Genomic DNA, 22022 nt, shown 5'->3' with positions numbered 1-22022 from the left:
GACTCCTACTACAGTCCTACTTAACCAGCTCTGCCTGCCACTCATTTTGCCCTTTTTGGGTAATTGCACTATACCCCATAAACTATTATCGAATTACTATTTTATTCCCCTCAACTTATTTTTCGTTAATCACTTCTCGATTTATTTACTGTTTTAATTATTTTTGTTATTCCTTTTTCTTCTTCTTTTTTCTATTTCTTTTCAATATTGCTTTTGCTCTTCGTCTCTTCTCAAATGCTACTAACAACTTCGTTCCTATTTGTACGACCAAAATTATTTTTTTTTCTAATGTGTTAAGTCAATCTTTTTATTTTATGTTGTACGTCCGCGATAGCAATAAGCAAATTAGAATTTATCTACATTATGAACAGGCTAATTGGCAGTTTATCTACATTATGAACATATTAATTATAAACTAATAGATTTCTTTTTATTTAATATTAAAAATTTATTTTAAATATACAAGTAATAGCAAAGGGAATGAAGCAGTTAGTAACATGTGAAAAAACCAAAAAAAGGAAAAAGCAATTAGAGGGATAATTTCGCACGAAAAAATAACAATAAGTGGTCAAAATATCTAAAATAAAAATTCGTGGGTTAAAGTGCAATTTGAGGTATAGATGGGAGGCATCTTAGTGTGCATTTATTGGTTTGTTTTAAATAAGTGGTGGTTGGTTTTGCGGGGTTTGGGGGTTGGGATTGCAAATATGTGTGGCTGGCGCTAGTGGGCTCCTCGCTCGCTGGAAGTTGGGAAAAAGTGAGCTACTCTACAGTCTCTTCGGTGCTCATAATCGGACGCGTGGGAAGGCGAGGTTCTGTAAAGGGAAATTTCGTCTGGTGTCATTGGACTAAAATTTTTAAGTGCAGTCGAAGTCGAAGTCATTATTAGAAATTAAAGATTGAATGCGATTATTTAGGCCATGCTTGGGTTGCTTGTTTTCGTCGGAAAATATTATCGTTTTTCGTGATCACATTTTCCTATTATCTTTTTTCCTCACATATATCAAATCGCTACAGTAATTTTTCCATGAAAAATGACGGAAAATGCAATCCAAACACAACCTTACATTCTTTAAGAGGGAAATTTGGAAATAATATACTTTTTCATATACTTTTTTTTTTAGTGCCTACCAGAATGAACGTTTAAGTCTCTAATCTCTGGATTAGTGGAGAAGTATGTAGAACCTTTCAACGGAAGAATTTGGCTGTAGGATCGAATGCGTTAGAAACAATGCACTATGATGCTCTCTTGTGATTTAATTAGCTAGATCTTTGAGCCAATTGATGCATGGTATTTGAGGTTGCAAAAGCAACTATTTTAGGCTCTGCGAATTATTAAGAGAATGGTGAACTGAAGGGTATGTTCTTTATTATGGTTACTGCATACGTACGTTTGGTTGCAAGCTCTTAGAAAAAAAAAGAAGGAAAAAAGGCGAAATATCCTCAAAAAAAAAGGCCCATCTAAATAGTTTTTTCAAGAAAACTCCGTCTCATGAGGTTTTCGAAATTCAATTTTTCACTAGAAACGGTATTTTCGATTCAATTAATTAAGTCATATAATGATTCACGCGTCTGATCGAAAAAAAATACATTCCTTCCCCTATGTGAAAAACCAAAAAGAAGAGCCCAAAAAAGGAAAAAAAAAAAAAGAAATAGAACATTACAAGGATATATTTCCATTTGATTTCCAATTGTTTCAGTTGTTACAAGCACTTCAAAATTCAAACAATTGTTACACTTCCCGTGTGATATTGCAGGAGTGATGCAACCTAAAAACAAAAAATCCCACCAAGAAATAGGTATGTGTATTTTCCCATGAATGATAAAGTAATTTTTTTTTTTTTTTTTTTGGGAGAGGTCTTCCATACTTCCATTGTTGGAATATGACATTTCCGGCCCATGCATGCTAATTGTCCCACTAATACGTAGGCCTGTCAACGGGTCGGGTCTAGACCCGGATCCGGATCGGATCCGTGAAATTATTGCGGGTATGGGTAGGGATTTAATTCCGTTTCCCGGATCCGGATCCGGATCCGTTTTGTCAAACAAAAAACGGGTCGGATACGGAATATAGTATTCCGACTATTAAATACTTATTAAATACTTCTCTTAATTGAATATTTAGTAAAAGCACTTATTAAATATTTAATGATGTTTTATTTAATAATGTGTAATTTTGAATTTTTGAAACGTATTTATGCCTTTATTCAACTGGTAATTCATGATAATATGGTCAAATTTTATGTTTTATCTTTTAAAATATGAAAGTTATTCTAAAAACATTCAATTTTGATCTCATACTCAAAATCTCAAGTGCTCTTTAGCTAAATATACAGCATGATAAATACGGCTTAATGGTGTGTTCGGATAACAAATTATTTGAAATTTTTTATATTATATCAAAAGCACGTTTTCGTGTCATTTATTTAATATTTTTAACCACCTTCTTCGTTTCGATTACAGAGCATTTTTTCAAATAATTTTCAATCTAATGTTTTCAAGGCCCCCATCAAATTTATTGGGCGACAACGGAAAAAACTAATGACCATTTTTTGATATGCAACTTCTGAAACTAATAAACATATAAAGGGCAAGCCTTATATGATTTCTTTTTTCCCCCTTTTCAATTTGCAGGCCATATATGTTCGTAATTTTAGAACAGGAAAACATTAAAATTGGAAGTAGAAGAAGGGCGGATAATTTTATGCGTTCTGTTATTAGGTCATATGCCAGAGCCATGCCATAATTCTCGGCCACTTCTGGAGAGAATTACGAGAAGATTGCACGTATTGATATGGGCAGCCTGTTTAGTGTAAATCCGCCTTTGTCCATTATTTGGGTTTGTGCAGGCCTACATTTTGTTGTGTTCGGTGAAGGTTCCAAGATCTTAACAAGGTCTGGGCCTCGGCGCCTATCTATTTTATACGCCCAAGGACTCGTACCCAATAGCTGCGAACCCCACGGAGTGCTTCGATAGTAGATTATTTTGGATAATTTTTGTTTAAAAATAATGCAGCACTTTTTTGATATGATATATCATGTATGTGCGATAAAAATATAGTTAAAAAAATATGTTAAGCGAATAAAATTGTACAAATAATTCACTAAATTATTCAAGATGACAATATCAAACAAGGCAAACGCCTCCGTCTAACCAAAAAAAGAAAAAATGGGAAAACCACCAGTACATTGATGGAAAATTAATAGAAACAAAACTACAATCTTTTAAACCAATGTGATTTTAGAGCAGTAGCAAGAATTTCGGACATTGAAAGTAACTGAATTTATCGCACATCAATCGTTGAAGGAACATGGTGTTTCGTTATAAACGTGAAAGAAAGTCTCAAACTTTGATGTAACTCTTGAGTTAGGAAGATCCAATTGTACCTAACATCGGGCTTGGTTGAACTCATTTGGTTAACCCATGAAAACCAAAACCCATCACTTATTCCTACGAAGATCCAATAGTACCCAACACGGGGCTTGGTCCAACTTGTTTGGCTAGCCCATGACAAGTAAAGCCCATCAGTTATCACCAGTCAAAGTTTGACTAGAGGAATAGGTAGTAAACCGTCACTAGTCAAAGTTTGACTAGAGGAAATTAGGTAAACCGTCATTTTCAGTTGATGAATCATCAGCTGCGAGGAGTAATAGCAGCAGTCGCGAGTTTCATTTTGAACAAAGAGAGAGTGAGCCGCCATACTTGGTGCAGAACGAAGAGAGGGAAAGCGGGAGTTGAAGAGAAGGAAGAGAGGGAGTTTTGCAACTTGATCGGATGGAGAGTTTTGACTGTATTAGGTCTAATAATTTTTCTCAATTTGGATTTTTTACATTAAATATATTTTCCTATTACTGTTTGATATAGTTGCTTCGTGGCGTGGTTTTAGGAAAGGAGTAATTTATGCTAAACTAACTTTGATATTATGTGCTTACGTCAAAGATATGCTTAATGAAATTAAAATTCAAAGATGTGTTTGAAGGAATCATATATAATACCTTAAACAATTTGAACGACTTTCAAGAGCAACGTTAGACTCTGTTTGATAATTTAATTTAGCAGTTAAACTTAATGGAATCATATCTTAACATATTCAGAGTGTTTGATAACCAAAAATTGAAATCTGAATTAATTAAGTGTCACTGAATTTCTAGACAAAATTTGTTCCCAAAATTAAGTGATAAACTATTCATTTATCACTGAATGTGATATGCAGTCAAATATATTATATTTAATACTTAACAATTCAATAATTTAATGGATTCAAACTTTAGATTTCAGATTTCAAATTTCAATTTTCAGATTTCAATTTTATCAAACGCAACCTTAGAATGGAATGAAGTTTTATCATCATGTAGGGATCATTATTTTTATCAAACAATATTGTAGCATGTGATTAAGGATTTGTTCCACGGTACAGCGATCTAGTACATGATATCATTACTGGATAACATCTTGCGTCAGTTGTGGTATGGCATATAATTCAGGGTCTGTTTTGTCGGTGCCTAATTAGAAGCACATTTTATATAGAAGTTAAACAGTTAAATTGGGAAAAAAAAAAGTTGCAATCAGTAGTAATTAAAGTCGGAACATTGCAACAAAGATAGCAAGTAATTAGAGAGACCCACCGTAAAATGTTCGGAACTATTGATTTTGCAACCGTTCTGGTCCCATATTCTGTCCATGGTCCCTGGTGGGTCGGGTGCTGGGCTGCGCTCAACCTTCAGGCTGCTAAATGTCTCCAGACGGATAATCTGGTCGTTATCGATTGACAAAGACTCTCTCATAATTTCACTTCTAATTGACTTTGTCAATTCAAGTCTCTAGCTCGCATCATGGGACAGCTTTTAAGAATTTTTGACAGAACATAAAAATTTGTTTTCATGAGAAGGCTCCATACATCTACCATCCTCTTCTGCTGTTGCATCGTCCGGATGCGACATTAAAGCTCCCTCTCGTCACCATGCTATCTTTCTCTGGATTATGAGGCCCCAGCTCCAAGCATTTTACTCGTGAGAAAATGAATCAAGGATAGTTTTTTTATGAGCATATTTGGTCAATTATCAAGAATTTTTGCGTAGTGCACAAGTTAACAGAGAGTTACCTCTTGATTCAAGTAATGTAACCCAACTCTTTCATCATCACTGTTTTGTTTGGACTTTGGATTCGGTTTTGACAAGGCTTTGCAATGATACAGACGGGATCGTCCCCATCCAATCGCCCAAACCACTGAAACATAGAGGCGACGTGCCATGGCCCATGGGTTTTCACCAGGAAGCGAAATATAAAACCCAAATGTTGATGGATAGGACAAAATCTGATCAAGGGGTTTGGAAAGAGGACATTCAACGCAATTCCATTCTAATATTATATTGATTCCGTGGGATATCTTACTAGATTTTTTTTTTCTTTGCGTAATCTAAGACAAATAATTTTTTGTGTGTGTAATCTAAGATAAATAAGTTTTTTTTTTTTAAAATCAATCGTCAATTTCTACACGATTTTAACCTATCTAAACTACTGCGACGCATTACTGCACATCAATTGTATTTTACCGTGGGTGAAAAAATTTGAACCTTCGACCTACAGTCAGATCCGCCCGCACCTTATATTTCACACGGTGGCCAAGTACTTGTTAGCAAATTCAGTTGCTTTGCTAATAAATTTCTACCGGCAGCATATGTTTTGACTAATTTGTTTTTTCTGACATGAGCTTTTGATTAGCTTTACTACTTGTTAAGTATGGAAGGAATCTCTTGATTCACTAGTCATAGTCGATTAATGTAGTAGTAATAATAAACCAAGGGCAGGATCCTCCCTCTTCCTTTCCTTCTTCGTGGCCTTTCTTAAGCCCACTCTTTGCATTTCCTTCTCTGGGAAAATGTTTTTTTGTCCTTAATGTTTTCAACCATAAATTCTAAACTTTTATTCATAGATACTTTGCACCAATTAATTACTACCATATTGCACGTAGAACATTAATGATGCGATCCATCCATCCTTCTTAATGACTGAAAGCGTACGCTTAACAAGAAGGAAACTGAAAATTGGCATTGCACGTTGTATTTCCATTCAACGTATCAATTGTTGGGGTGGACATGAGACATGCCAATAATGGCACAATGCAAAGTGGCCAAATAATCGTCGTGTTCTTTAACAGGTAATCTGAATATAAAAGACCAAATTTAGCACCAAACCAGACAATTCTCAACGACGTCAGGAGTTCAATCATTCTTCTCCTTTGGTTTTTGTGTACCTCCACTTCCATAGCAATTTCGGCGGCCGTAATTTGGCGTTCCCCTTACCGGCCAGACTTCTTCTTCTTCTTCTTCTTCTTCTTAGTGCCTTTATATATTTTTTTTAAAGGACTTCTTAGTGCCTACTAGCACTCAAATATGGACCCAACCATACATGATACAACTACCATTACAGAAAATGCCAATTGTTTTTGGATTGCCGAAAAGAGTTGAAAACGGCTTGGCGATAGTGACGATGGATTTGCAAGGCCTGAAAAATTCCTTCTCAGTGGGATAGGTTGACGACTGTTTTGGTGGAAGACCCACCTAATTACCCAGTTACGACTCCGTCGGAAAAAAACATGCCGCCAATTGTTGCCAAGGGCCACATGCACTCACACCCACACACTTAATCCACCACCCCGTTTGATTCTGACATGTCGATTTTGTGCGAGAAATAGAAAGCGGTTAATTCCAGAAACCTCCCTCAGGCTGTTTCATTGATTTCCTTCAAATTACACTGACCTTCTTTGAAGTTAATTATCTTGTAACATGTAGGAGAGAGAAGATAACATGATTGTATCATTGCCTCTCATCTACTATGTCAGTTAATTAATTTGATACGAACTCACATGAAAAGCTAAAATTTGCTATTTATCATTAAGGATCAAATCATATATAGCATCAAAAAATAGTATATCATTTTATATTTTTCATTTAATACATGATTCAAATTATTCTTTTCACTTACATACCTATTCTCAAACATGATAGAAAACAAATAATCCAAAAATTTGCAACCAAAACAATATAGAGAACAAACTTTAACTTCATAAATATTCTTCTCAATATATTAAGGTTAGTTGTTGAAATTTTTATGGTATTAAAGTTCATTCCTTGTAATATTTTCGTTGCAGATTTTTTTCGATTATTTGTTATTGATCATGTTTGACAATGGATTCGTAATTAAAAAGAGTAATTTGGATCTTACATTAAGTGAAATATATAGAATGGTATACTATTTTTGATGTCATATGTTATTTAATCTCTGATGATGATAAGCAGCAAATTCTAGTGTTTTCTTTAACATTTGGACTGGTATTAGATTAATTAAACAATTTAGTAGATGAGGGGCAATGATGGAATCATATTATCTTCTCTCTCCTTATATCATTTTTTAATTGTTGGTTGGATTTAAACGCTACAAGATAATAAATCTCAAGGAAGGTTAATGTGATTTTCAAAACTTGAAGAGAAATCAGTGAAATAGTCAGAAACCTCCAATCAAAGATTGATATTGCTGGGGACACTAGATACTTGGTTGAAGATAGACTGTTCCAACTTCCATTCAAAGAAATTTTGCCATTGAAACCGAATTTTTGATCTTACACATTTAATGCATATTGCAACAGCTGCACCACTAAATGAGCACATGATACAAATATATACAGGTCTGAAAATCGACTGTATAACTTTGAATAAGCAGTGAAAGAAAATTATCATATTATGTAAAATTTTACTCACTGACGCTGGACATAGCAATCTTATCTGGTTTGTGGGCGGGCAGGCTCATCTCCGGATCGATCGATGGACATGAGGAACCCTCAAAGATTCTTAAAAGAAACTTCATCCTAGCTTTTTAGTCTAAAACACCCTCAACGATTTGCAAGGAAGCTAATTTTACCATGAATATGAATTATGAGGTCTCAATTTTTTTTTATATATTTTTTTTAAGGTCTAAAAGGTTGATGCTTTGTTTATAAGCATTCCAGCGGGGATTCTAATGGAAGATATTTTAAGGGATACGACGTTGCTTTTTTCTAGATACGTAAAGGCATGTAAAAACAGGACAAAGTTACTTTATATCTTTGTCCAAAACACACGTAATTACGTCAACAAGAGAGGTAATTGAGTCATATTTTTTCCAGAAAATTTCACTGATCACCAGTCCCCGAGAAGCAAATCAAGCTTTTTCCCCATATGCATGGGGGGCAAAGTGCTACCTGCAGGTACTCGATGGTTGGCTGGAAAACATGGCACGAGGGCTAAATATGTGATGTATGTGCAAATTCAAGATGATAAGACGGGTAAATGTTAAAAAAAGACACATCCCATGAAAAAGACAGGAGGGTGTTTTAAAAGTTTGCAGACATTTATGATTATTGCAATGATCATTCAGTAATCAGTAGCTGGCTACTCCTGCTCTGTAGGATGCCACCATTTTTTCTTAACGACGACAATTTAGTAGTTTAATGCTACTTGCATAGCTGCTTTTTCACAATGTGCATCACATGTTGCAAGCAAGGGAGTGGCCATCACAAGGCCACCGCCCAACTGTATCAACACCCCCAAGCAGCAGCATCAGATCAGATTGTCATCTGGTACAATTCGGACAGTGCAAATTATCGGCGCCGTTTAATTTTTCCGCTCCCCATAATTTTTTTGATGCTTACGATCACTATCATGTTCTCCCACCCCTCCCCCACCTCTTTTTTGCTTTCCTTCAACCCTTCAGATTTTGGAGCATTAAGAGCGAGTTGTTGTCTTCAATCTTCATCGCTATCAGAGTCTTCGAGTCATGCTTGGCCACTGGCCACGGAAAAGAAAAAGAACTAATGGTGCCCTTCTTATGCCAATCAAAATGACAAATTGTTAACAACGTGAGAGGAAAATCAAATTTCAGACTGAAAAATGTCCCGTGTGCTCAAACTGTAGGCAGAAAGCACATATGCATTTGACTTTTGATGGTCCAGAAAAGGATTTTGGGTATCTAAAAACTACTACAATTTGTTGGTTTTGATTTTTGATGTAATGCATGTTATTATCAAGCACTGAATATTGCTGGCGCAGGAGAAAGGGTGGTTAATGCATCCGGAGATAGCCAAAACAACAACAATAATAATACTGCCAATAATAATAACAAGAAGAAGTGAATTAGAACACATACATCTTACTTGCACTAACTGGATATTTGTTTTCTCCATTGCTTGTATACATTCTATTTCTCTTCCAATTGAGAGCTGAATCCTGATCGTGACATATCTGCGATACATTTCGATCATTACACTGACCATTTCGGCCATTTTTGCTCTCAAAAGTTTGAATTGGTTGTGGTGGAGTAAGGTTCCAGCTATTAGTGGGGCAATAATAATCATTTGAATCAACAGCATATGACTGAGTTTTAATTATTTGGTTACAAAGAAAATTAGTTCATCAGTAAGAAATTTTTTTCCCCTAATCTTTATAGGAGGTAATGTGAGATTAAAGCAAATTTTTACAAGATTGAGGGTGCGAAAAGGTGAAAAAAATTTAAAATTTGTTAGTCCAATTTTCTTAATTGTTGAAATTTGTGACTGCAAATTTAAAAAAAAAAAAACTCATTTTTAAGGTTTATCTATTTTTCTGCAAGTATGTACTGATGAATCTACAAATAACATATTTGGTCAACCTTGATTTCATAAAATTTTTAGCTGTTGAATTAGAGTCATGTTTAGAACGAAATTCATTGAGTGTGTTTAACCATACTCTCTCTTAATTGTGTGACTCCTAAAAGTCAACTTTTTGAGGAAAGATTTGACTCGATCGCAGTTATGAGCTACGGCATGTCCTAGGAGTATAACTTATAAGGTTCTTATAGATCACCGACGCAGCAAATCATGTCGGCAGCGGATTGCATTCTCTCTTTGGTATCTATCATAACTTTCTATCTATGCAAATCAGTTGCAGATGCTGCTGCTGCTTGATTATAACCTGTTCCCCCGGCCCCCATTCTCAAGCAGAAATTTTATAGATTCTCGACTGTAAAGTGTAAACTGCACATGCACCAATACACAACAACGTGAGGCTGTTCCGGGCATAGCTCCTCAGGCCCCTAATATTGAATTTGGTTATGGAATTAAATGAAACCACATTTGAGGGGTGGACTTTGGTTGGGAGGGTGGGACTTTGGCGGGGGTTCGAATTCTCCTTGTCCAGGAAGTCAACAAAATTACTAGACCGCAGCCCGCAAACGTGGAAGGTATCGAGCCAGGGAAACAAGACAGCTAAGCCGATTCACACTGGTGCTCGGTGCTACAACAGCCTTTGTTTGACAATGTGTAGATGATTGAATGGGACACGGATACCAACATGGTTGGTACCAAATTCCTGTGGTTCAGTTGTTCTTTTTTGTTTTTTTTTTCTTTCTCTTTTGGCTCTCTCAGACTGATGTGAAGTTAGGCTTGTTGATTTGAGCTCTGAATCAATGTCAAATCCACCTCGTTTGAGCATTCAAGAACTCAAGACAAAATACGTATTTTTCATAATTTACAACTGCCCTCCTGGAATTTCTTACAATTACAAGGGCATCCCCTTTCTTTTTAGTTTTTTCCCTAGAATTATATGAATCTCTTTCAGTTGCGGGTATAAACCGCTAGCTGTTGCTTACAATGCGAAACTGATCTTATCCGCAAGTACAATTAGACGGGGTCAAATGATAAGGTTTGGTATTCAAGTGCCGAAAGTCTTTCTTTCTTAATAATATACAGTATGAATGAGAAACAGGATGAAGGTCACTGTAATTTAGGCAACAGTTGAGTGTGATCGTGAAGATTGGAGCTAATTATGCTTTGTCTATATCCCGGTGTGGGGTTTCTTATGAAGTCATCAGAGAACTGCAACGCTTCGTACTTGATTTTTTGTGGGTTAATTAATGATTGGTAGTTGTTAATTACTTTGAACCTCCAAGTAATGCCAAACAAGCAAGGCAGGCTGAAAATGACACTAACTACATAAAAATGCTTTATTTTTCCAACTGGATAGTTTTTTAATGATATAGGTTCATTGATTTTGGACACGTAACGTCAACAGCGCACCCAGAAATTATAATTTATTAGCATATAAAATGGAAACGTAAGAAGTTAATAATACGAGTTTTAGTTCTATTTGCCCATTCCACTGCAGCTTCTAAATAGTGCTCTCAATCTAGAAACCCAAGCGGATCTATTCCAAATTCCAGCCGTTGTTTGAAGTTCTTTTAATTTTGCCCTTTCTACGTGACAAGGAATTTGACGAATATGAGCTCCTTTCACCTTCATGCATTGAATGAGCGTGGATTCCGCTGTCTATTCTGTTGTTGAAACATCAATTTCCAAATTTAATTAATAATGGATTGGCCAATTTGACCAGCAATAGTACTAAATAATAGTGATCAACCGGCCAGTTAAGTGTTGGCTGCGTATTAGTCCGCAATATTTCGAGTCTCAGTCACTGGTATACATGACAATAATGTCATCCATTTTGAAACCTAAAATTGATTACTCCTTTTAACTTTCGATCTTAATGAGAAGTGGGACTTATAATGTTGAGTTCTGTAACATTTAGTCTTAATGACGTTGTGCTTAACTCCTGTATTCATCCGTTTTCTTACAAATTGCACAATTGACTGACTGGCTACTGATGGTTGATTTTTTTTTTTTTTGTCGCAACGATAACAGTTGTATAATTTATTCTAATCTAGTTTAAGAGAATAGAACGAAATCCGTCGAAAGAAGCCACCGGGAGCCACAATATGTTGATTACTGATTGTCTTTTGTTGCTATTTCTCGGGTTAAGGGAAGGCGTCGCTTCCTTTGATACAAATTCAACGTCCATTTTAGCTTAGGATATGTGGCAGCCGCCCTACATGTTGCACTGTTCCTTTTGTCTTCATTATTTGTCGTACATTTTATTTCCATTTCGTTTCATGATTCCCTGGACTCTCTGTTACCCAATGCCACCAGCATACAAAAGACTACTACATGATTTGAGCTTGTTTGTTTGCTTTTGCCCTTTTCAAAGTTTTTCATGATTTGAGTTCAATGAAGGAGGACTAAAAATGATACATCACAAGAATGTGATCCATATGATTGCCGAAAGTCACTAAATTCCTCTTTGAACTGTAGATCGAGAGTTCGAACCCACTTGCAATGAAAAAAATGTAAAGGAGGCATCAGAATACCCTTTTCGTTTAATCGGATTTTTATACCTACTAACCTTTTATATACAGTCTTTTTAGCCTCCCCTCCCTGTAAATTATGATAGATTAGATTATAAAAATATTATCATTGTCGTAAAAAAAAATAGTCGCCAAAAGAATAAGCACATTATCGTATCAAAATGCATTTTTATGCACTAAAGCAACGCAGACACATACTTACCAAGAAATGCTACTGTTTCTAGTCCTTGTGAATTTTTGACTTGCAAATATTTACACGTCGTGCTCACGTGTGCATTTATAGGGTCGGTTGAATTTGATTTAGATGTATTAATGAGTGTTCAGTAGTTAATCAACAGCGAAAAAATCTTTAAAAATAACAAATCGAGTTTTAAAATGTCTGATAATGAATTAGAAGCATTCAGAAAAAGATTAACAGTTTTAGGTATATTAATGAAAGCCTAATATTACCCAGAGAGAGAGAGCGCAAAAGAAAAGAACCAAAAATCTGGGGAAGTCGGAGAGCCATAGTGCAATGCAACCCATGACTGAAGGGCTCCTCTGGGTATTCCAAAGCCATGGAGTTGTTTTACACGCGTATACCCGCTACTTTTGGCAAGTTTCTGGGCGAGCCAAAAGTTGATCTATATGGGTGGATCCTGATTCCTGACTCGTTGAAATTTGCGTTGATATGATTTCTTTAGCAATCGATTAATCTTTTCAAGACATCTCGAATCAATACCTTGAATATTTTCTGGCTTTACTCTTTTAATTTGTCTTCCTTCGAAAAAAAAAATATATTAATTCGTCTACACTACAGTAGTCTATGAACCAGGATGATGTCTGGACCCGTCGTGGAATACGCTCTACGAGTTTGGAAAAAGGATCCGGGAGGCTTTTCAGAAACAATCCTCCCAAACGAGAGCTACCATTCTTTTTAAAAGAAAAATTTGGATGGGTTCGATTTCAATCATCGTCACAATTGAGAATATGTTTCAAAATGATGGGTCTACTATAACGAATGTCCATCAATATAGTTTTGGTATCAACAGTGAAATTTAAGAACATGAGAAAAAATGTATAATTAATTTGTAATAAATTATAATCCGTTTGAAAATTGTTACATTACTGAGGGTTGGTTATGTTCTTGTTCCTTCCCTTAACGTTGAGGGTTTTTTCTTTTATCTTTCAAGTATTGAGGTCTTTGAGTTATGATCCCGCGTGCCTAATTAACATATAAATAAAAGCATTAATATAGTTCAGTTACATTATTCATTTATATCAATTAATATTTTGTTCTTTCTAGGTACATTATTCATTTATATCACATTTTCATTTTAAACTTGATCTTGGAAGTTGGCTCTATTTTGTATTGTTAATCTCCTTCACATAATAAATTAATATAATAGTTAATCATAAAAACTCTCCCTAAGATATAGTCATTTTTTTTACTTTATCCCTAATATTATTAACTTTATTTCCTAAACCATTAGTCAACTCTAACCGTGTGTAGTGGTAATATCAAAAAAATATTTATATTTCTAAGAGTTAACTACAATAAATCCTCTTAACATGTAGCTTGTTTTACGTTTTATTCCTCGATATCATTTTTTCTCAATTTGTTTGCTTGTTACTAAAATCGTCAGTGAACTCCAATATTCAATAACACATAGGACAAATAATATCTAAAAAATTAATATTCCGTACATAATAATAAAAAATAATACTTTTATAGGCACGGTCCTAGTTAAATTTCATTCCATAATCACACAATTTTTTGGATTGAGGAGAATATCTTACTAATTTGACATAATAATGAAAAAACACAAAAATTGTTATTAAAAAATTAAAATAAGAAATATATTTAAATTTAAAAAATGGCCGAGATATAGTCAGTTTCTCTTTGCGAATGTGCATATGACTAAAATTTTCTTTTAATAGCTAGATATTTCTTTGTATGGGAGTATTCTTCTTTTTTTGTTGTAATACTAGAAAAATAGAGAAACATGATTGATTTGAATTTCAAAATTTCTACGTTCTTTTAATATACGACACTTTATTTGGATTGCTGAATTTTTCTAGAAAAGAAAAAATCTTCATTGCATCATAAAACATTTTTCTAATAATCTTTTTATTCTTTCAACCATCATTTTGTCTCACAAAAATCAAATTGTAAAAAGTGCTATTATTCAAAAAAATTTTGTCAAATAATCTTCAATCCAAACAAACCCAATCTATAGAGCTTTAATAATATTTTTATAGTTTAATTTTGGGCTAATAATTTTTCCCTTTATCACGTGAAATGAGCAGGATATTTTCCTCTATCTAAAAAACTTGTAATTATAGGGACAAAATTTAACAATATCCATATCCATAAATATATAATAATTTTGATTATTATGTTAGAGATATTTATTTTTAAAAATATTATTTGTCTTGATTGGTACAAAAAAAAATTGGAGTTGACTAATAGTTTTGGTGACAAATAAATAAATTAAAAAAATATATATTAAAGGATAAAGTACAAAATGTGCTATACCTTAAGGAAATTTACTATAATTAACCCATAGGGATCTTGAAGATTTGAAATGAATGGAAGTTTTCTTTTATGCTTTAAAAAAAAAAAAAACCCTTAGGGATCTTTTTGACATTTCAATGGTACGCAACGTTAGAATTGACAAACAGCGTAAGGCGTAAAGTTTTAAAAAAAAAAAACATTAAAAGGGTAAGTGCAAAACTGGTTAAATCTCAGAGGAAATTTTTCAATTGACCCTCAATATAATAAAGTATGCAAGTTTTGACGCATCTAGATTTGAGGCATCTCTATGTGTTTGAGTAGCTTTAACCATCAAACTGAGTGCACAACCCGTATAAAGAATACTGGCAAAAATTTGAGTAGATCTGGTGTACGGCTCAACTTGTAGACATGCGATTATTAAATGGCCACGTCACTCCCGGTCTCGGTTTCTTCATTCCTATTTCTGAAAGCAGGTCGGAAAAGTTGTAACGTGGGGCATTTCAATTTAGGAGGAAAAAAACAACTACTGGTGTGATGGTCCCCACATTTGGGGACGGATGTGGGACAGAAGATCCGTTGCGGTTTGAGAGGCAGCCAAGATTCCGTGAGCCAAAGGGCAGGGGTGTGTACGCGCGGATGTATACCCGGGTTGTGGGTGTGTGGAATTGCGCAACGGATCTTCTGTCCCACACCCTGTGCTACTATCTGTCGCACTTTTTATTATATTGCTATTTCTCCTTCATAAACATCATGTTTAATTCTTTTTTGTTTCCTTAAGATCCAATAACTATTAATTGAGTAATACACAAAATTTAACAAACTCAAAAAAATCAAAATGCATAAAAAATGAGATTTTTTATGAAATTTCTGCTGTATTTTTTAATTTTCTATTATATATTACTTTTTTGAAACTGTTGTATTTATTTTTTACTTAATTAATAGTTATTGAATCTTAAGGAAACAAAAAAGAATTAAAACATGATATTTATGTAAGAGAAATATCAATATAATAAAAAATGAGACAGAGAGTGGCACAGGACGTGGGACAGAAGATCTGTTGCGCTCGCGCTCTCAAACTCTCTCCGTAATCCGTACCCAGTCTATGATATTTTTTCTCGCGTATCCCACTCTCTCTATCTGTCTTCCTATGTTTCTGATTACACTACACTACTATATTAAAAAAAACTGCAACGCCTGAAAAGTGTGAGCCGGAGGTTCCGCTGAAGCTTCGGAACCAACAAAAAGACGAAAAGAAAAGAAAAAAAAAAAAAGGGTAGGAGGAAAGAAATAGAGAGTGGAGAGTGGAGTTATCAATCAAACAGGTAGCAGCAGGCTTATACCAAAAATTATCAGCGACCATCCGACCACCCTAACCCAGGTGACCACCAAAAGCAACAGAAAAGCCAAAGCAAAACCGAGAAAAGGATAAAAGAAAGTGAAGATGATCCAAAAAAAAAAAAGGCCAATTCATTTTGTCTCATTCTCCACTAGTTTCTTCTCATCTTAGTCAGCCTCCTCAATTTCCTAATTGCTATTTTTTTTTTGGTTGCCTGCCACGGTATCCAGGGCTTTGCTATTTTTTAGGATTATTCGTAAGATCCTAATTGCTATTTGCTAATGCGCTGCTCCCTTTTGTCCCAGTATTATTAGAGTCATTTTCTGAAAATTCAACTTTTTTAATAAAAACATGATAATCATTATATTTGGATGAAATGACACTGATAGATGCTTTTCTCAATGATAAAATTGAAAAGCATGTATTAAATTTAAAATCGAAACTCTTACTTTAAGAAAGTAAAAATATAACAATAACAATTATTTTATGGCATTAATAAAGTGAAAATACGACAATAACAAATATACAAAAGAGGGCGAGTGCTACTTTTGCTGCCATTTGACCCTAAAACCCAATCAACCAGCGCCAGGTCCAGCCCTAGCAACCAATTAGCGTTTTTCAATTCAAATCTCTTTCCTCTTCTCATTCTCCTCCCTCCTAATTCTCACCCCTGCCCCTCTCTGTTACTAATTTTCATTTCGACCTTTGCAAGAGCCGACCAACCCCCATCTTTCATTTCACGCTCAGTAAGCAGTAACCGGGGGTGAATTGAATCGTATATATATATTATAAGGGACTGAGGAGACTTCCAAGTTCCAAGTGCCATCCCTCTTCCTCCTTTTCATTTGTTTCCTTCGCGCACACACACAGAGATAGATGAAGTAAACCAGCGGTCCAACACTACAGGAGCAGGAGCAGTAGTAGTCAGACACTGATTACTGAGTCTACTCGCTAGCTGATTGCCGCCTGAATAGTTGAATCCTCCTCGTTGACTCGCTCCTCCACCTCATCTGTTCGGGAGGATATCCACCGTCTGTCTCAGCCGCCTTTACCTTGTAAGGCTCGCCTCACCTCGCCACTTCCAACGCTTTCTTTCTTTGATTCTCTCTTTCGGACTCACTCCATCTCCAGAGTCCAGAGTCAACTCCAGGGATTCAGGGGAAAGGAGGAGGTCCCCACCTCTTTAATGTTTAATCCCTCTCCCCCAACTGCCAACCCCGGCGAGGGCCATCCTATGCACACCTTAAACCCCTTTCTCTCTATCTCTGATCACTGGGCTCAAACAATGACGTCCACTGATTGATTGATGATTCATTCATTCATTCCCTCTGTCATCGCTCTATGCTTTCTATCTATGCATGTCATCAAACGCCCACTTCATTTCTGGACTTTAACCTTTTGTTTTGTTCCCTCCCTTCTTTGGTTGTTGGTTACCACTTTTCCAAGAATTTATCTCTTCTGTCTTAAAGTCTCTCGAGAGATCTTATTAAGTTTTTCATTTTTCCATCTTTAATCTTTTGTTCAGCTTTTGGAATTGAATTTTTCTTTTCTGCTTTTGTGGTTACTATATATGGACCTTTCTGCAGAAAGTTTTGGAGTTGGTACGATTCTCGTGTCCTTCCCCTACCCCTTTTTTCTTCCTTTCCTGCTACATACAATACATACAGAGCTAGTTTTATACTATATACTACTACTATACTAGACTAGAATACTAGATTACTTTATGAATTTATCAAGCTAAAACTTCCCTCAAAACTTTTGGAAATTCATTCAGCTTTAACTAAATCGTGTACTTTCTCTCATTTATTCTCGTGCATTAAAACTGTCCTAAAAGGTTCATGAATCTGCTGATTCATCCGATTCTAATAATACTACAAGCCTTGTATGTATCTGGGATTTCTCTTTCTTGCTTTATGTTCCCCCTCTGATGTTTCCTTCTCTGTTTTAGTACAGCAGTATTTAAGAATTTCCTTTCTCTTTTTTTTTAGCTCTTCTTGGGGGAGGGGTTTTTCTTTTTTCTTTTTCTTTTTGCCCTTGTTTTATTGATTACTGGTAGCTTCGTTGACTTGCGTCAAAGAAGAACACCTTTCCGTCCACAGAATGGGGACAGAGGTGGCTATAAGTTTAGTTTCCAGGATTCATTAAGCATTATGGGCTTCTCTGAACTTTCTCCATTTCATATTTGCTTTCTTTATGAACTTTGACCTCAACAGATTTTTTTTTTTAACAATTTAATAGGTTGATACTTATCTTTTTTTTTCTGTCAAATCATTTCTATTGCATAGAAGCATCATTAAATTGTGTCACTATCTTATTGGTTAGCCCTGTCATTAAAGTGGCTTGCTTTAGTAATTGGATTCAAACCTTATCGTAAATTTTAAATCGTTTTAACAGCTCCTAGAAGGAATATGGGGATGCTGGAGGAGATGCCTCTTTCTTTGGATCCAGAAGATGTCATAGCTGAATTTGAGGCAATGACTAGAGATGCTGGGAGGGTTCAGATAGAAACACTGAAGAAAATTCTTGAAGAAAATGGTCGAACAGAGTATTTGCAGAGATGGGGTCTCGATGGAAGAACTGATCCTGAGAGTTACAAATCTTGCGTTCCTCTTGTCACTCATGAGGATTTGGAGCCTTACATCAATAGGATTGTTGATGGTGATGATTCTTCAATTCTTACCGGAAACCCAATAACAACCATCTCCTTAAGGTAAATCAATTTTCAGTTTCATCATTCATGGGGAAAATGGAAACAATATATATACACGCACACACATGTACCGTTTATGGCAGCTTTGGATAACTGGAATTTTATTGCAGCTCCGGTACTACTCGTGGGATGCCCAAGTTTGTCCCTTTCAATGATGAACTGATGGAATCCACCATGCAGATATACAAAACTTCCTATTCCTTTAGGAACAGGCAAGTGCTTCACTTCCTTGCGAGCAGAAAATTTGATTGGTTTTTCTGGTTTTCCTTACATGGCTTTCCGTATCCACATTGACTTGTCGTGTGGTAGTCCTTGTTTAAATTATGTATGACCGAAGTGATAGCGATGGAAGAAAATAACATAATTATCCTTGCAGGGAATTCCCAATTGGCAATGGGAAATGTTTGCAGCTCATCTATGGTAGCAGGCAGTTTAAAACGAAAGGAGGTTTGGCAGCAGGGACTGCCACCACTAATGTATACCGCAACCCATTGTTCAAGAGAACGATGAAGGCTATGCAGAGCCCATGTTGCAGCCCTGAAGAAGTGATTTTTGGTCCGGATTTCCACCAATCATTATACTGCCATCTGTTATGTGGACTCATCCAGCGTGAAGAAGTTCAAGTAATTTCCTCTACATTTGCTCACAGCATTGTTCATGCGTTCCGAACATTCGAGCAGGACTGGGAGGAGTTGTGTACTGATATCAGGGAAGGAGTGTTAAGCAGCCGAATTTCTGTCCCATCAGTTAGAACGGCAATGTCAAAATTGCTCAAGCCAAATCCTGAGTTGGCTGATTTAATCTATAACAAGTGTCAGGGATTGAGCAATTGGTACGGATTGATCCCAGAGCTATTTCCCAAGACCAGGTACATATATGGGATAATGACAGGTTCCATGGAGCCGTATTTGAAAAAATTGAGGCATTATGCAGGAGAGCTACCATTGCTAAGTGCAGATTATGGGTCTTCTGAAGGATGGATTGGAGTGAACGTCAATCCAAAATTGCCCCCTGAGATGGCCACTTTTGCTGTTCTTCCAAATATTGGTTATTTTGAGTTTTTTCCTCTGAGGCAAAGTCTCGATGGCCTAGAAGCCAAGCCTGTTGGTCTCGCTGAAGTTAAAGCTGGTGAAGAGTATGAAGTTATCGTTACAAGTTTTGCAGGTACAAAATTTGTCTTTTTTATGAATCTATTTCTGTTAACGCCCTGTATGTTTTTTTTTTTTTTGGGGCTGTGGCTATAGGAAGAACCTCGTCTCTATTATTACATGCTAAACAGAAGACTAAACCAGCTGCACAACCCATAAGTGGCTAGAATTTTTTTAGATTACGGTACTAATGACACTGCTTGCAAAGATCTTTTTTTTTTTGGTTTTGGGGGGGTCTCTGTTCCCATTAGGTGTTACAGACTTGTAGGAGGTGGCATCTGTTTAAAAACTCGCCGTTCAGACCATGCATGTGCCCCATCGTGTCCAGTAATATATGAAGGTCATCAGATCTCGTGCCTTACCATTGACATCGTACATTGCTTGTTTTGTGTGCCTGCCACTATTTTAATCTTCTTTACAGATAACGTTGTTTACTTGTCTAAGCAATTAGTAGTGATTGTCTTTGACATCATGGATGCCATTCATGTGATTGAAGACAGCATAGCAACAACCCCATAAAGTGACTAGGAAAAAAGAAAGATATTTTTCTTCTCATTCAACCCTGTAATGTGCCTTTTTATTTGTCCGGCAGAATCTTTTTTTCTACGAATACCAACTCATCATATCACTTCACTTGGATGGAACTTAGGAAAGATGGACTTCTTAAACTGTGGTATAAAAGATCAGACAGATAACATGCGTCACGTCACACAAATGATTTGACTAAAATTGTTGAAACAGAGTGTAAAAATGAAGTGCAAAAACCTTCAATCACGCACCATAAACCACGATTTCCAGTTACTTTGGCATTATTGGTTTTACACTTTTTCCCAGTGTGGTGTGGGATGTAATTGAGAAATGAATTTGCATTTTGTGGTGCAATTTTGCAGGGCTGTACCGTTACAGGTTAGGGGATGTGGTGAAGGTAAAAGGGTTCCACAACTCCACCCCAGAACTCCAGTTTATTTGCAGGAGAAATCTCTTGCTGACAATCAACATAGACAAGAATACCGAGAAAGATTTACAGCTAGCAGTTGAAGGTGCAGCCAAGGTTCTAGCAGAAAACAAGCTAGAAGTGGTGGACTTCACCAGCCGAATTGATTCGTCAACTGAACCGGGGCACTACGTCATATTCTGGGAAATAAGCGGGGAAGCAAGCGACGAGGTTCTAGAGGAATGCTGCAATTGTCTGGATGAATCATTTCTTGATGCTGGATACATAAGCTCCCGCAAAGTTAAAGCAATCGGTGCCCTTGAGCTCAGAATTGTGAAGAGAGGAACCTTCCACAAGATACTGGATCATTATGTGGGGTTAGGGGCTGCTGTGAGTCAATTCAAGACCCCGCGATGTGTCGGCCCCACCAATAACAAAGTGCTGCAAATACTATGTAATAACGTTGTTAAGAGCTACTCTAGTACTGCCTTTTAGTTTGAATCTGTCAATTACGGCCAGCCAGACTTGATTATAGTACAGACTGTAACTGAAACTGTAAGAGACAAAGAGCGTGAGAGAGAGAGAGAGAGAGAGAGAGTTGTTTAATTAATATATTATAGTTAGTTAGGCTTAGGCCGTCGGTCATGTTACTCATTTCTGTTGGGGTTACTTAATAATGCTTCCAAGTTGTACAAATTAATAGTCCCGTAGTTGTCGTCGTCATTTTCATTACCCGATTTCTTTTGTTTCTCATACTGACCTTTTCACTCAGGCAAAACGCAGATTATTAAGTCCAGTTGCAAAATAAATAAAAAGACCCCCCGATTTATTTTCTCCGTGAGCAAGCAATAGTGAGAGGCACGGCACACCTGAAATTGAACTACCCTTCTTGTTCCTGTCATCAAACGACTGAGAGTGTGCATCTTGATTCGGCGGTGATTCAAAAAATTTTGTGATCCGATTCAAATTCAGTTCGAATTAACGGATACCCAATCTGTCAAATCATATGTACGTTGGATCATATTCGGATCAAAAAGTTATTGGTTGTGTTTGGATTGTATTTTTCATGATTTTTTATGAAAAATTAACTGTAAGGCGATTTTGATGTATGTGAGGAAAAAAAGTAGGGTAAAATACAAGGAACCCCCTTGTCGTTTCGCGAAAAGACATCTTACCCCCCTATCGTTTA

The 22022-nt window shown here is 36.1% G+C and overlaps 1 protein-coding gene across 3 annotated transcripts; it reads left to right on the top strand.

Moving 5' to 3' along the window:
- The first annotated feature begins 16692 nt into the window (after positions 1–16692).
- On the top strand, positions 16693–21529 carry LOC113761165 (jasmonic acid-amido synthetase JAR1-like). Of its 3 annotated transcripts, none has more exons than XM_027304030.1 (5): positions 16693–17096; positions 18436–18751; positions 18862–18963; positions 19128–19915; positions 20790–21529. In XM_027304030.1, the coding sequence occupies exons 2-5, from the start codon at positions 18450–18452 to the stop codon at positions 21326–21328; spliced, it is 1731 nt and encodes a 576-aa protein (XP_027159831.1). In that variant the 5' UTR covers positions 16693–17096; positions 18436–18449; the 3' UTR covers positions 21329–21529. The 3 variants fall into 3 exon arrangements, with proteins under 3 accessions (XP_027159831.1, XP_027159830.1, XP_027159832.1); XM_027304029.1 differs by lacking the exon at positions 16693–17096 and adding an exon at positions 17148–17642; XM_027304031.1 differs by lacking the exon at positions 16693–17096 and adding an exon at positions 18225–18279.
- Positions 21530–22022: the final 493 nt, after the last annotated feature.

Source organism: Coffea eugenioides, chromosome 2 (genome assembly GCF_003713205.1).
Source record: "Coffea eugenioides isolate CCC68of chromosome 2, Ceug_1.0, whole genome shotgun sequence".
Classification (NCBI taxonomy): Eukaryota; Viridiplantae; Streptophyta; class Magnoliopsida; order Gentianales; family Rubiaceae; genus Coffea; species Coffea eugenioides.
The sequence above is the reverse complement of the archived record's forward strand: the minus strand, read 5'-3'. Positions and strand labels throughout refer to the sequence as shown.